Source organism: Carettochelys insculpta, chromosome 22 (genome assembly GCF_033958435.1).
Source record: "Carettochelys insculpta isolate YL-2023 chromosome 22, ASM3395843v1, whole genome shotgun sequence".
Classification (NCBI taxonomy): domain Eukaryota; kingdom Metazoa; phylum Chordata; order Testudines; family Carettochelyidae; genus Carettochelys; species Carettochelys insculpta.
In genome coordinates, this window is record NC_134158.1 from 14,723,921 (window position 1) to 14,739,269 (window position 15,349).

The 15,349-nt window shown below is 57.2% G+C and overlaps 2 protein-coding genes across 2 annotated transcripts in view; one reads left to right on the forward strand and one right to left on the reverse strand.

Annotated features, from left to right (window-relative positions):
- The first annotated feature begins 692 nt into the window (after positions 1-692).
- On the forward strand, positions 693-7,826 carry LOC142025267 (T-cell-interacting, activating receptor on myeloid cells protein 1-like). The gene is made up of 5 exons (XM_075017892.1): positions 693-723; positions 2,649-2,933; positions 3,318-3,608; positions 4,055-4,345; positions 7,699-7,826. Exons 1-5 carry the CDS (start codon positions 693-695, stop codon positions 7,824-7,826), a joined length of 1,026 nt encoding a protein of 341 aa, XP_074873993.1.
- Positions 7,827-9,792: 1,966 nt separating this feature from the next.
- Positions 9,793-15,349, reverse strand: part of LOC142025268 (platelet glycoprotein VI-like) — a 47,929-nt gene continuing 42,372 nt past the window's right edge. The window contains exons 7-9 of the mRNA XM_075017893.1: positions 14,963-15,028; positions 13,589-13,719; positions 9,793-12,579 (exon numbers count right to left, since the gene is read on the reverse strand). Of these exons, the coding sequence (XP_074873994.1) occupies positions 13,589-13,719; positions 14,963-15,028 (197 nt within the window). The 3' untranslated portion in view covers positions 9,793-12,579. The remainder of the gene's footprint in view (positions 12,580-13,588; positions 13,720-14,962; positions 15,029-15,349) is intronic.

The window sequence follows — 15,349 nt, forward strand, 5'->3', positions numbered from 1 at the left end:
GAACCCCATCATACAAGTACAGCTTCACCTGGCCAGGCACCCTTCTACAAAAGGGCACCACGACTCCTCTTGAGGTCTCCACAAAACGAAAATTCCAAATACAAGCACAGAGCCAACGCTCAGACCTTCAAACGCAAAAAGGGTACATGCACCTGAGCAGCAAAACCCGACTCAGGGAATGATGCACTTTCAATGGACACCTCACTTGGCTCTCTTTGAACAACCCCTGGTGCGGGCACAGAACAGTGGTTGCAACAATGTTTTGCCTGTTCATCTCCAAATCCAATGACCTCACGGCTTTGGAACCGCCTGAACCCAGAATGCCATGGGGAGGGGGGAGATGCAGAGAAGGTTGAAGACCAGACCCTGTGGTCTCCTGCTTCCCAGCCCCCCTCCACATGGTGTGCCGCACATGAGCTATCTCCACTCCCACAGGGACCCAGATAAGCTCATGACACCAGCCCAGGCGGTGCTCCATGGGGTTTCCTGGGCGTTTCAGGGAAAGCTGCTTATTTTGGCTTCATTAGATTTGGCCGGCAAATTAGAGAGAAGGAGTGGGAGATGCAGGAAGAAATGACCCATCCCCGGCTTCCTGTAGGTGCAGCCACCAGTTGAGTTCCTCCTTTGGAGCTTGGTGGAGCTGGGCAGTGGGGTGTTGGTGGCAGCACTGAGGGGACCTTCACTGCCCCATCATGGCCTCTGCTCTCACCATCCTCTTCCTCGGTGAGTGTCGAAGGCAGCCAGGGGTGTGCCTGGGGGGGATGTGAGACCAGGCGTGTGCCCAGGGGAGGGATCTGAGACCAGGGTGTGTGCCCACAGGGGGTCTGAGACCAGGGCATGTGCCCATGGGGGGGTCTGAGACCAGGGCGTGTGCCCAGGGGGGATCTGAGACCAGGGCGTGTGCTCCTGGAGGGATCTGAGACCAGGGCGTGTGCCCACAGGGGGTCTGAGACCAGGGCGTGTGCCCATGGGGGGGTCTGAGACCAGGGCATGTGCCCATGGGGGGATCTGAGACCAGGGCATGTGCCCACGGGGGGTCTGAGACCAGGGCATGTGCCCACGGGGGGTCTGAGACCAGGGCATGTGCCCATGGGGGGGTCTGAGACCAGGGCGTGTGCCCATGGAGGGATATGAGACCAGGGCGTGTGCCCGAGGGGGGGGTCTGAGACCAGGGAGTTTGCCCGGGGGTGGGGGGGTCTGAGACCAGGGCGTGTGCCAAAGAGTAGGGGTGGATCAGAGACCAGTTTGTAGGATGCAGTTGCTATGGGACCCGGTCTCTAATGACCTATCTCCTCTCCAGGCTGCTGGCTGGCTGGGAAGAGTTGGGTGTCAGGACGTGAGTGTCTGTGGGGCTGGGGCACTTTAGTTTGGGGGGGTTGGGAGGGGGAAAAGAGCAGCTGACCTCCTCACCTTCTCACAAATCTCTTTTCAACCTTTGCGGTGTCCCCCTGGCGCCAGCAGTGCCGTGGAGGGTGACTCTGCACTGACCGGGGGCTGAGATCAGAACCCGGCCTACAGGGTCCCTGTGTCTGCAGAGAGGTGTCTGTTAGCTGGGGCACTGTCCCTGGGGCTGGGTGTTAAGGACCTGTCAAGGCTGTTCCCACAAGAGACCTTATAATACTTTGTCTCTGTGGACTTCTGCTGAAAAGCTTCCCCAGGTCACAGATTCCCTGACCCTGGGATGTAGCTGCCACCACCGAAGTGAGAAACCCCCTGGTGCAAACCCAGCAGACACAATGGGGAGGGATGTCCCCCTTTGGGGTAACCCCAACTGTGACCCCTCCCTCAGGAGAGAGCTTGAAAACTCAGAGGACAAAATTAAACCGCAGTCTCTGAGAGCTGACCCATAAGTCTTAGGCCTGGATATGCACAGACCTGTCTCTGGGGGACAGGAATCAACGCACTGGCTTTAAAAGGGTGATTTACTAACAAAACAAAGAAGATCTGGGGGACAAAGTGCACTTGGTTGTTAGGGGTTACAGAGCAACTCAGAAGAAGGTAGATGAAAGCACAGAGAGTCGCTTCCCTGGGGTTCAGTTTTGAAGTTACGCTGTTCAGGGAAACAGGAAGTCCTAAGGCACCATATAGACTAACAGATATTTTGGAGCATAAGAGATACTTTTGGATGCAATCTGCCGCAGCGGGACTTCGCCCACAAAAGCTGATGCTCCAAAGTATCTGTTAGTCTATAAGGTGCCCCAGGCCTTCTTGTTGTTTTTGAAGATACAGACTAACCCGGCTGCCCCTCTGATGGCCGGCAGGGTGTAACTCAGCCAGCCTGAGAAGTCCTGCCCCAAACCCAAAGTAAGAAAATAACCTGATTGTGCTGGACTAGCCGGTTCCTGTTACTCACAGACCTGCTAGGCCAGGATTGCTTTCGAGCCCTGGATAGGTTTGAAATCTTCCAAGCCTGATTGAGATTTAAATCATCCTGTCTCTCACCTCTGGCCACACCAAATCCTCTCTCAGCAGGTGACTGCTTCAGTTCAAAATCCCCCTCTCTCCTGCTGGTGACTCACCTGGCTGCTGGCCAGCACAGAATCGGCTCTCTGGGTACAGGCATTTATCCATGATTGAGCCGGTGACAGACACACGGCGCGGGGGGGGGCGTGTTTGCCCATCTCACTCCTGTCTGTGTGTGAGCACAGGGCTCCCTTGGTCCAGCACCTCGATTTCCACCAGCCCCAGCGGGGTGATCGCCCTGGGGACAGCCGTCACCATCCGCTGTCAGTGTCAGTGCTGGGGCAGGAGATTATTTGTGTATAAAGATGGATCTGAAATCCGGGAGCTGGACACTGCTGCGAACAGGGGTGAATTCACCATCCCCAGCGCCCGCCAGGAAGACACGGGAGACTACCACTGCCTATCTCGTGCCGAATGGTGGCCATTCAGCTGTGGGGAGGCCAGTGACCCAGTGCGGATCATTGTTGCAGGTGAGGGGCCCGGTTCAGCATCCCCACTCCCAGGCCCTCTCCACGGGGAGGCTCAGAGCCAGACTCCATCCTGAGCCCAGCAGAGGGGGCACCTGGCAGGGGGCCCAGAGACAGAGCAGCTGTCAGTGGCTGCTGCATACTCGGCCAGGGAGAGACGGGGCGGGAGACCTCGAGTGGGGGGGCCCGTGAAGCAGACAGACGGGTACAGGGAGTGCTCTGGATTCCAGGCCCTGGGCAATTTCAGTCGTAGCTCCCAGGAATCTTGGAGATCTGGCAGAGATTCCTCTGGCCGGGTTCTCTCCCAGGGCCATCTCTGTACAGCGAGGGCTGGGCGCAGTGGCTGTGCCGGGGTCTGTCTCACAGCCTGTCTCCTTCTCACTGCAGACACCTACTACCCCAAACCCTCCATCTCCCTGCACCCCAGTGGGGGGGTCGCCCCAGGGGGAGACGTGACCGTCCAGTGTCAGTGTCGGCACCAGAACATGAAGTTCCTGCTGTACAAAGATGGGAACCCGACTGCGCTGCAGGCCGTGAAGCCTGATGGAACCGTGGCTGAATTTCCCATCCGCAGCGTGAGCCAGAGAGATGCAGGGAGTTACCGCTGCTATTATTGCACCAAATCCTCCCCGCCCGTCTGGTCATATTCCAGCGATTCCTTGGAGCTGGTGGTAGCAGGTGAGGGGCCCCACTTGGCGTCCCCACTCCCAGCCGATTTGTCGAACTCCCCAAGGATCTGGTTGCTCAGAGCCAGGCACCACCCAGGGCCCAGTCAGGGGGCCGCCCAGCCAGGGTGCAGGGACAGGGTCACTGTGGGGAGCTATAGAGCCGGGGCCTTTCCCAGGGGACACACAGAGGGGTCAAGATCTAGGTGCTGCTCAGCCACTACTGCCCCCAGCTGGCTCCTGCTTTCCCCCACTGCCTCTGGCTGGGCACCTGGCTCAGGAAAGCTCAGGACCCTCAGGCGAGGGGTGCTGGCAGGAGGAGCCAAGCTCTGTGTGTGTCAAAGCCCCCCAAGTCCTGGGCCGCTCTTTCTGTCCCATCACTGGAGCTGGGCTGTGGGGACGGGGCACCGTGACCGTGCCGGGGTCTGTGTCTCACAGCCTGTCTCCTCCTGCCTGCAGAGCTCAGCTACCCCAAAGCCTCCATCTTCCTGCACCCCAGTGGGGTGGTCGCCCCAGGGGGAGCCGTGACCCTCCACTGTGAGTGCTGGTGCCAGGGGGCTATGGTCCTGCTGAATAAAGCTGGAGACTCAACTGCAGAGCGCACGATGGAGGCCATGGGAGATGTGGCTGAGTTTCACTTCCGCAACGTGAGCCGGAGAGACGCAGGGAGCTACAGCTGCCAATACAGCACCCAGGGGGACCTGCCTGGCTGGTCAGAGCCCAGTGACCCTGTGGAGCTGGTGGTAGCAGGTGAGGGGCCCGGCACAGCATCCCTGTTCCCAGCCCCACACCCAGCCAGACCCTCAAGGGTCTTGGTTCTGATGGGATGCTCGCAGCCAGACCCTGTCCTTAGCCCTGGGCCCGGCAGAGGCTACGTATAGCCAGAGAGCAGGCACCAGTGTTCAAGTGCCACCCAGCTGAGTAGCCGACCTCCCACCTCCGCATCAGCTGCTGGAAGTGAGCCACATCCTCCCTGACTGAAGTGACCTTGTCAACGCCAGCCTCCTCTGGATTGGGATTCCCTCCTTGGCACGAGCCTGTATCATTACACCTGCCTCTGGAACCTCCACTCCACGCAACTGATGAAGTGACAAAACTCGCGCGACAAAAAAATCTGTTCATCTCTAAGCTGCTGCATGGCTTGTTGGTTTTGCAGAGCCAGACGTACGGGGCTGCCCCTCTGATGCAATTATCAGAGAGGTAGTCGAGTTAGTCTGTATCTTCAAAAACAACGAGAACTCCTGGGGCACCTTAGAGCCCAACAGGTATGTTGGAGCATCGGCTTTCGTGGGCACAGACCCGCTTGGTCAGATGCATGAGTGGGGTGTTTCAGAGGAGGGTATAAAGAGGGAGTCGCAGTCAAGGGAAGGGCCAGAGCTGACGAAGTCTGTCCAGTCCCGGAGGATGTGGCCCATTGTCAGCAGTTTATGTGGAGTTGTGAACATCAAGAGAGGGGAAATCAGGTCAGTTCAGACAGGGATGCCGGTTCCGCCTCTGGCTACCAGGGGATGCTGGGCTGACGGCACCCTCCTGCTGCCGGCTGCTCTGGTGGCACAGCGCCCTCTGGCAGGGAAAGGCAGAACTGCCACCTTTTTGGGACACCTGCGGGAGTCAGCAACGAATGGTCCCTGTGGCACCTTATAGACTAACAGTTGCTGTTACAGATCCAGACTAACACGGCTACCCCTCCGATACTGTGGGAGTCAGGAATTCCTGCACACCCTGGAGGTGCCACCTCCCACCCCAGCAATGAAAGATTAATCTGCCGTTAAAGTTTATCCTGTTTAATGAGATCTCCAAGGACACATGCAACCAAAACTGGCAATTGCAAGGCATCTGCAGAGGTGCAGAATTAGCCCAGGACTTGCAGATGCTGGCTCCAGGAGGTGCCATAGCCCTGGTACTGTCCCTGGGGCTGGGCACTCAGGGCCAGTTAGAGACACATGGGGCGGGGGGGGCGCGGGTTGTGTCTCCTCATCTCACTCCTGTCTGTGTGTGAACACAGAGCTCCCTGTGCCTGGACTCTTCATCTCTGTCAGCCCCGCTGGGGTGATCGCCCTGGGGACAGCGTCAGTGTCGGTGCGGGGGTAGGAGGTTGGTGCTGTATAAAGATGCATGCAGAATGCAGGAGGTGGACACTGCTGAGGACAGGGGTGAATTCACCATCCCCAGTGCCCAACGGGAAGACACAGGGAGCTGCTGCTGCCGATCTCACTCCAGATCAGAGGCACTCAACCGGTCCCATCCCAGTGCTCATGTGCGGATTTTTGTAGCAGGTGAAGGGCCCAGCTCAGCAAATCCCCTCCCAGCTCTACATCCTGCCAGACCCACAGGGGTCTCTGGGCTATGGGAGGCTCAGAGCCAGGCTCTGCCTGAGCCCTGGGACCGGCAGTGGAGATGCCTGGATGGCCCCTGCCAGGGACTCACTGGGGGTTTCCCAGATAATGAAATCTGGGGCTGATGGATGGATCCCTGCCCAGAGGGATCCCTGGGCCTCCATTTCCCCTCATAGGAATGGGGAATTCACGCCCTACCAGCCTGACAATTAAACATATAAACACTGGGCCAGGAGGGGAGGTGAGCTGCCCAGTCACTGAGTCACCACTTCAGCCCCTCATTTGAATCCCACAGAGAGAACCAACCCAGCTGGGCCCCAGCAGCGGATCCCCCCACAACAGAGCCACAGGGAGAAGATGAATAGAAGTGGAGCAATTCACTCCCAGGAACAGGGCTCCCGCTCAGATGCCCCCCGAGGCTGTTCGGGTGTTTGGAGGGGGAACGGTCCCTGCAGGCAGAATTGATGGGTTCAGTTCTTCCCTAGAGCAAGGGATGAACAGATCCATGGGGATGGACGGCAGTGGGGAGGTGGGTCCTCGGGGACGGAGGGCAGTGGCCTGGTGTGACACAGCCCTATTGGGCAGCCAAGCTCCCCTTTAGCTCTGTGGGAACCGGGGTGTTTCTTCCCCAGACAGGGACAGCCATGCCCAGACCTGCCCTGCAGGGACTCCAGGGTGAGTGGCACCTCCCAGCCTCAGCTGCAGAGAGACAGGGGGGAGTGAGCACCCGCCCAGCCAGGGAAGGGCTCCACACACCCCAGCCACCACAACCTTCCCTCCACTCCAACCCGAGGAATGGAAGTGATGGCTGAGGCTGAATCTGGGGACGGGGGGGCTGGTTGCTGAGTCACTATTTCCCCCCACCCCAACAGATGTTGGTTCTATCCCCACCCGGGGAACTGACCCGACCCAGCCTGGAGCAGTGCCAGCTCCCACCCGCCCGGGCAGCGCAGGGACAGGTACTGGGGCTGGGGCTGGTTGGGGGGGCCAGGAGCAGTGAATCTGAGTGGGGTTCAGACACCACAGCATGGGGTCATTGACATGTAGGGGATGGAGAGGCAGCCCCACTGCCCCTCCCCCATGGCCAGATCCCCAGCTCTCCTCCTGCCTCCTGCCCTGGAGGCCCCTGCTCAGACACCAGGGGAAGGGGGCAGATCCTGGGGTCAGGGCAGGTTTGCTGAGTGCCGGGAGGTTGGGACTAGAACTCCCCTCTCTAGGTCCCATCACAGCCCTCTGGCTATGGGGATCACCATTACCCAGCATCCTCTGCTGTCGCTCTTCTCCCTCCACTGGGGACACAGTGCCCTCCCTGCTTCACCACCCACAGATGTTCACCTGCTGATATTTGTGGGGTGGGTTTGGGGGGCAGCGGGCGACCTCCCACCCTCACCGCTGAGCACACAGCCTGGCTGTGTCTGGCAGCAGCCAAGATACCCCGGGATGGGCTCCCGGCACAGCAGACAGGCCGGGCAGAGGTGCCTGTGGGAGGACAGAGGGTCACGGGGTGCTGGGGGGCTCTGGGGACAGTTCATCCCCCGACCCCTCTTTTCACTGGGAAGCTGAGTCTCAGCCCCCCAGGGCAGCAGAACACATCCTCCCCTGACTGGTCTGGCCACAGGGAGACCCCAGAACTGCTGTGACTTGGAGACCCCAATGGGGCCTGGCCTGGACCTACCAGGTGGGGTTTGGGGGCTCCACTCCCAGGTCAGCACCAGCTGCTGATCTCCCCGTTCCAGCCACTGAGTGACTCTCCCCTTCCCCCTGCAGCAGTCCCCACGGTTCGCCCGGATTTCACCCACACCAACATCGCCCGCCTGGTGCTGAGTGCCCTAGTCCTGCTCATCCTGGGGCTGATCCTGACTGAGGCCTATTGCAGCCTCCCGAGGGGGAGGTGACCCCCCCCTCCTGTATCCCTGGCTCCCCCCAGGGGCTGGGCCCAGGACGACATGGTCCCCTCTAACTACCATATCTCTGCCGGGGCCCACAAGCTGAGTACCAGGGAGGAGGGGGACCTCCCACCCCATTGCCTAAACCTGAGGGAGTCACCGGTGCAACAGGGCAGGGAGTGTTGGCCACAGAGAATAGTCTTGGCTTATGGCCTCCCCAGAGCCCCCCTGCAGCTGGTGCTGCCTTACCCTGTCCCACGGGTTTGGGGTACAGGGAGGCTCAAAGCTGGGAGGGGAAGGGGCCATATTAACACAGCTGTTTGTGGTGTTATTTGACATCCTGTTAATGTCTAGCTTTCTAATAAACACAGACCCACAACCCACCCCCTGGGGCAGCCCCCAACCCCCATCGCCCTGCCGGGAGTGTGTGTAACCTTTGGGGAGATGGGATCGCTCAGGGGTGGAGACAGCTCCTGAAACACCCACCAAAATATACAACCCTCCCCCAGCGGCTCCCGCCCAACAGCCCAACCCCCATACCAAACCCCAGCCCTGGGGGGCACCAGCCAGAGGAGCTACCCCGTGCTGGGAGACTCAGGCTCCCCTCGGAGCAGCCCCTGGAGGGTACCAGATGCCACTCGCTGGCCCAGCTGGGCCAGTAGCTGCCTAGGGCTGTCACAGGTGGGGCTGTAGCAGGGCCTGGCATGGGGAGGACACCACCTATGTCTGGGGGAGCCCACGGCCCTGGGGGGGACATTGATAACTAACCCCTCCCTGAGCTGCCCACTCTGCCCCTGCCTTTCCTTAGGGCTGGGCCCCGGCATTTCCCAGCCACGGTCACCTCCCGCCTGCCCCCGGCCCCGTCGCAGCCAGCTCCTGCCTGGGAGACCTTCAGAGTCTGGAACAGCTGCCCTGAGTTACGGCCTCTCCCTCGGATCCCATCCCCCCTCCCCGGTCCATCCAGGGCTGTGCTGGGCCGGGATGTGGGGCCCCGGCACTTTCCCAACAATCCCTCAGAACCACCTGGGCTCATAGCCCACCCTGAGCCAGGCCTGTTGTCTCAAAACAGTTTTCAAAGTAACGGGTGTGCTATTCCATCAGGAGGAATACAGGGATGCCTCAAAATAGTGCTTTATTTCAGCATGTGGCACCATTTAGGTAGAACCACATGCTGAAATAACCTATTTCCAAACTGCCTCAAAATAAGCCACGCAATTTGCATTTGCGTAACATATTTCTAGGTTAGGGTGCCATGCAGTGCTTTTTCTGTACAAAAAAAACCAAAACCCAGAGGGGCATGTACTCAGCCAGCTGCCCACCCCTACCCCTTGCCAGTCCCGCAGCTGGGGGGGCCGAGGTGCCACTGCTCAATACTGGCAAGTACCAGCACAAAAAAGCCCTGGTTCCATGTAGACATAGCCTGAGTTCTCCCTGTGCTTTATCAGATTCCACATTTACTTCCAAGACATTAGTCTCACATTCAGAAATCTCACTCGCAGACACACAGCTTTTCTGCACAGACAGCCCCCTATCTTCCTCACGCGCACAGTGAGAGAAACAGCCCCTGCTGGGCCAGAGCCAAACCGGTTAGAAACAGACAACTGCTCAGAGTCATACATCCATGTAACATGATGGGGCTTTTGGGCACAGCTAAGGAAATCAATCCAGGGCATCTTTGCTTAAAATCTGGGCCACTTACAGCCCCAGGCTGGGATTTTCTGCTCACTAAGGCAAATCCAATCAGCCACAAAGGTACCTCTGCCAGCTCCACTGGTCAGCCAGAAGCCGCACAAGCAAACCCACAGACTTCCCAGCTGCTGTACCAGCCCAGCCAAACAACCCCGAACAAAGGTGAGCAGTTCTTAAATCACTTTCGCCAACACCACACAGATTCTTTCAGGCCCCAAAGGGTCCAGCCACCATCCCTGGTCAATATACAGGTGGATCTCACCCAAAAACAACACACTTGTGCCCAAACATTTAAAAATTTATTAAGAAAAAAGAAAGAACAGGGTTAGAGAGAAAGATTGTCAAAGCGATACTTTTGATGCAAGCACACAACGTTATTCACTGATTCTTGAAAGTCCATCCAATAAGGGATGTAATTTCAGGGAAGTAATTACATAGTTTTAATTACTGGAGAATTGTAGATCTGGCCAGCTGGAGTCAGCATGCTGGAACATGAATTCTTGGAACTGCCACCAAACAAAGAATAAAAGACAAAAGTCCAAGATGGATGTTGCTAGGCCACCTCATGGTTCTTTCTTGTCTAGGGACAAACCCTTTCTCCTTCCCATCAGGCCCTTGAGGGTCGCTGTCATCTGACACAGGTGGAATGGATGTCTGGGCATCTGCTTTCAATTCCTTTGCTCAGTCCAGGTCACCAGACCACTGGGCTTCATTCCATTGACACGTCACAAATTGAGCCTTTGTTAAGCCCATTATCCCAGCTGGGACTGAGTTCACACCTCCTATTGTGAATCTTAGCACTGAATATTTCTAATACAAACACCCAGCTAAAATCTATAACTTTACTTACCATCATGATACAGATATATAAGTAGCATACACAGATTTAGGGCATCAGCTTTCACTAGACACCCCACGTGGCCTCCCTGGCTCACTGGTTGGGGCCAATAGATACAATAGGCATATAAAATGGCTTCCATATCCAATATAAAAGTCCAGGCATGTGACAATCCCATTCACAAATCATCCTGTGAGTTCCAGGCGTTACCTCAGGGCCAAAGCCAAGTACAAAGTGAAGCAAACCCAGACCCTGGTTTGTCCCTGTCAAAGCAGTGCAAGCCTGCTGGCCCGCACCGTATCTTTCACTGGCCTGCAGCCTACCCAATTAATGCAGATTAAAAGAAAACAGCCACTAAAACAAGTTCATACACGTATTGGGGGATAATTAACACTAAGTAGGAAAATGGGAAAATGATTAAAATAATCAATAACACACAGACAGCAAACTCAAACACAGCCCTGGAGCGGTTCATCAGGCACAAAGCCCGAAACCCGAAGTAGGCCAGTGGACAAGGAAGAAAAGACTGATAGGACAGACCCTGGGCAATAAGACAACCCTGGAGCTAACTGGAAGCTCTTCAGAAGGAACCCCAGGGAGATCCCAGCAGAGGAATCCCTCAGTGCGAGAGACCTGGGCCGCTGGAGGGGTTGCAGTACCTGCACTTGGGCTTACACTGCTGGAGATGTCTGAGGTTGTGTCTATATTTACAGGGGGTCAACGCACCACAATCAATCTTCTGGAGATGGATTTTGCCACGTGTGTGAAGATGTGGCAAAATCAATCTGCCTGGGCTCAGCCATCGAGCCCAATACCCCACCCTGTCGTATGGAGTAAGTAAGGGACCTCGGTGCGAGCCCAAACAGCCCCGATTGACAGCAGGGAGCATATGTCGATTCTAGCTACACTAATGGCGCAGCTAGAATTGCATATCTTGGATCAACTTTGTTCCCCGGTGTCGACCAGGCCTGTGACTCCCCTTCGATGCACAGGTGCCGAGCGGTTATCAGCTCAAGGGCGTTGTAGTTCATATGAGTGACCAGTGCTTTTTTTGTGCTGGTACTTGCCAGTACCAAGTACTGGCATCTCAGCAGCCCCAGCCATGTTGGCGGGGGTGAGGGGCAGGAAGTCAGTGGAGTACCAGCACCTCTTTTTTTTACAGAAAGGGCACTGTGATTGACAGCCCTGCAGCGTGCAACTTCTGAGGTAAAAGAATGTGCAGGAGCTGGTGGCGGGAAGATCCGGTTGGAGCTGGATTGATCCAGCTCTGCCTCTGCTGGTGTTCTCAGGCACCTTTCCAAATGGAGTCTGCCCTTACAAAATGGAGTCCTTCAGAAACCATCCTATCACAGAACGTTACCATGCACAAAATCAGCCACAACACCAGACGCACAGAAGAGTAATATTCACACTGGTTTTGTGGCTGGGTTCTGACATAAAACTGATTCAACATCTCTGCCATGTCGTAATCATACCGCACACCAACATAGTCACACTCTGGACTTCAAGAGGATATGGTGTCTGCTGTTCTTCCCTATCTTCTCGATCTGGACATTTCTGCCCAGATCTGAGAGGGTCAAATCGGGGCAAATTGTTTAAAACAGGGCTACTTATAACCTGAGACTGGGGGTCTCCCACTATGGCTATGTCTACACTAGCCTCCGCTTTTCAAAAGGGGGATGCTAATGAGACACTTTGGGATATGCTAATGGAGCGCTCCCATGAATATGCAGCACCTCATTAGTATAATGGCAGCTGCAGTGATTTGAAAGTGCTGCTTTCAAATCACACATCACCTGTGTAGACAGGGTCCCTTTGAAAGGCCCCCCCCCCCCCGGTCTTTATTCCTAAAACCAAACAAGAAGGATGTGTTACCTAGGGAGATGATGGAATCTCCATCCTTAGATATTTTTAAATCCTGGATTGACAAAGCCCTGGCTAGGATAACTTAGTTGAGATTGGTCCTGCTTTGAGCAGGGGGTTGGACTCGATCACCTTCTGAGGTCCCTCCGAACCCTAATTTGCTATGATTCTTGCTTCCCCACATATCCTAGTTGTGCCCCAAACCCAGCCCTTGAATTCTACCCAGCAGCCAACTGGTTTGAGTTAAACCCATCTCTCTGTCCCCACAATGTTGATTCGTCCAGGTTCTTGTGCTGCTGCTGGAACTTCTCATTCGCGTTCCTCAGCTGCACCTCCAGCGAGGGGAGTTTGGGGGCTCTGTTATCCCAGCTGCTGTGGGGGAAGATTGGGGCAAGTAAGAAGGAAGCTCTAGGAGTTGTACAATAGCAATACAGAGAGTGGGAGGGCTAGGGAGAAAGGGGAGAGAAAAGGGGCTGGGCCCCCTGTGGCAGAGCGAGCAGGGGGACAGATCCCTAGGGGCAGGAAGTGCTGTTACCCCAGTTCCAGGGCCAGACACAGCACCCCACACACAGGGCCAGGGGCTCTGACTAGGGGTGCTGGGACTCTGCAGGACGGGACTCAGCTTGGGGATCAGTGGTGAGCCCTGGTGGTACCGGATGATTTATCTACCCACACGTCCATTGGGAAAGTGTTGGGGCCCAACACACCTGCCTAATGAGATGCTCAGTGTGTCACCCACGTAGGGGGAGGCTGTAAGTGGGAGGTGGCTGGTTTAGACCTGACTGGGACCCCCAGGCAGGAGCTGGCTGCAAAGGGGCACGTGGCTGGGAGTCCATGGCTGGAAATGCCTTGCTCTGGGCTCCAAGGAAAGGGAGGGTCAGTGCTGGGAATCCAGCTAGGAGGAGTTAGTAGTTGAGTGCTCAGCCCCAGTTCTCTGAGCTCCCTGCAAACACCTGTGGTCCCCTCCCTGTGCCAGGTCCTGGCACAGCCCCACCTTCGCTGATAGCCCCAAGTGGAGACAGGCCCAAGTGGGATCCAGCACCCTCCAGGGGCTGCTCCGAGGGGAACGCAAGTCACCCAGCACAGGGGCTACTCCTCCTCCTGCCAGTGCTACAGGGCGGGTGCTCCTGGGGCCAGACCGTCAACCCTGAAGTGTGGCCATTGAGGCAGGGGGCTGTCTCTGAGGCAGAGCTGATTGAGGACTGGGTGTTTTTTGCCAGTGTCTCAGCCCCCCAAAGGGCAGCAGATTCCCTTCTCCACACAGCCAGATCCAGGCTCCTGGGGGTGCAGAGAGACGGCAGGTTAGAGGGGTCTGTGTCACTCTGGGTCTGGCCCGTGGAGGGAGCAAGGGACACAGAAGGGTTGGGGGGGGTCACCTCACCTAGGACGCCCCCCTTGGGCGGTTGTAATAGGCCTCAGCCAGGATCAGCCCCAGGATGAGCAGGACCAGGGCGCTCAGTGCCAGGCGGGTGATGTTGGTGTGGGTGAAATCCGGGCTCTTCAGGGGGGCTGCTGTCAGAGGGAAAGGGAAAAGTGACTCGGTGGCTGGGACGGGGAGATCAGCGGCTGATGCTGCCCCAACAGGTACAACCCAGCCCCAGGTCTGGGGGCGTCCCAGGCACAGCAGCTCTGGGGCCTCCCCAGGGTAGACCTCTCAGGGGAGGCTGCGTCCTACTGCTGGGGCCGAGGTGGGGGGTTGTAGCCTCAGCTTCCCCAGTGAAGAAGACTGAGGCAGTTGAACTGTCCCCCTGAGCCCCCTGGCACCCTGTGACTCCTCTTGTCCTCCCTGCCGGCACCTCTGCCCAGCCTGTTCCTGTGCGCTCAGCCCATCCCTCGGGTATCTTGCCTGCTGGCAGGCACAGCCAGGCTACGTGCCTTGTGGGCAGCTGGGACAACAACTGCGGCCCCCTACACCCACCACACAATGCTCAGAGCCACCAGAGGCAGCAGAACGTTTGAGGAGGAGGGCTTCGGGGGGGTGTTCCATGACACCCCAGAGAGGGAGGGGAAGCAAGAGCAGAGGATACTGTGTAATGGTGATGGGTAGGATCACCCCTATTGCCTGGAGACATCGTGGGTCCCAGGGAGTGGTTTATTACCCTAGCCTCCCTACACCCAGCTGGTGCCCACATTCAGGCCCTCCCCAGGATCCCCCCCACAGCTTCCAGACAGGGATCTGCAGGGCAGAAGGTGTTGGGAAGTTGGGGGTGATGAGGAATAGAAAAATACTACAAGGCGAGTATACATGCCAGGGCAGGGAAAGGAGGGGTGGGTAAGGGCCTCAGAAAAAGGGAGGTGGTGAAGGCTGAGTGAGAAAAATAATGTGGCCTTGGAAGAAAGCTTATCAGGAAGCAGCCTGAGAAAGATGCGTTTAGCTCAGCATGAGAATGTAACTGCAAGACTGGTTTGCGCCAGAAGATTCAGGTTTCCATATCTGTGCAGCCCATAACAGAACTATTGTAGTATGGGGTATATAAGGAAGACAGGACTTTGTTTTTGTTAAGAACTGGATGCCCTTTGCCTTTTCTCCCGTGGCCATGTTAAATAAAGCGCTTCTGTTAGCCACACAGTGATCCTGTCTGAATTTCTACATCAGGGGTCTGTCAGCGGGGAGGGACAGTCTCTGTGCCTCCCCACCTTTCAATAAGCCCCTCCCCATGGTGTCTGGACCCCACTCCCACCCAGCCCCAGCCTCTGGGCACTGCCAGCTTGTTTCCCGGATTGGTTCGATGGTGACTCCCCCCAGCCCCAGTACCTGGCCCCACGCTGCCCAGGTGGGTGGGAGCTGGCGCTGCTGCAGGATGGGTCGGGTCCGCTCCTCCTGCAGGGAAAGAACCAGCGACTGTCAGGGGCAGAGGAAAGGGCCAGAACAGCACCACAGCGATCACCCTCCCTTCCCCAGGACACAGAATCAACCCTCACTGTCATTCCCTGGGGGCAGCAGGGGCAGGTGGATATTAGTGGCTGGGGAGCGGGAAGCCCTTCCCTGGCTGCGGGGGCACTCACTCCCCCCGTCTCTCTGCAGCAGAGGCTGGGAGGTGCCACTCACCCTGGAGTCCCTTGGGGGACAGGTCTGGGTGCGGCTGTCCCCGTTTCTGGCGAGGAGCACCCTGTCCCCACTGAGCTAACAGGGAGCTTGGCT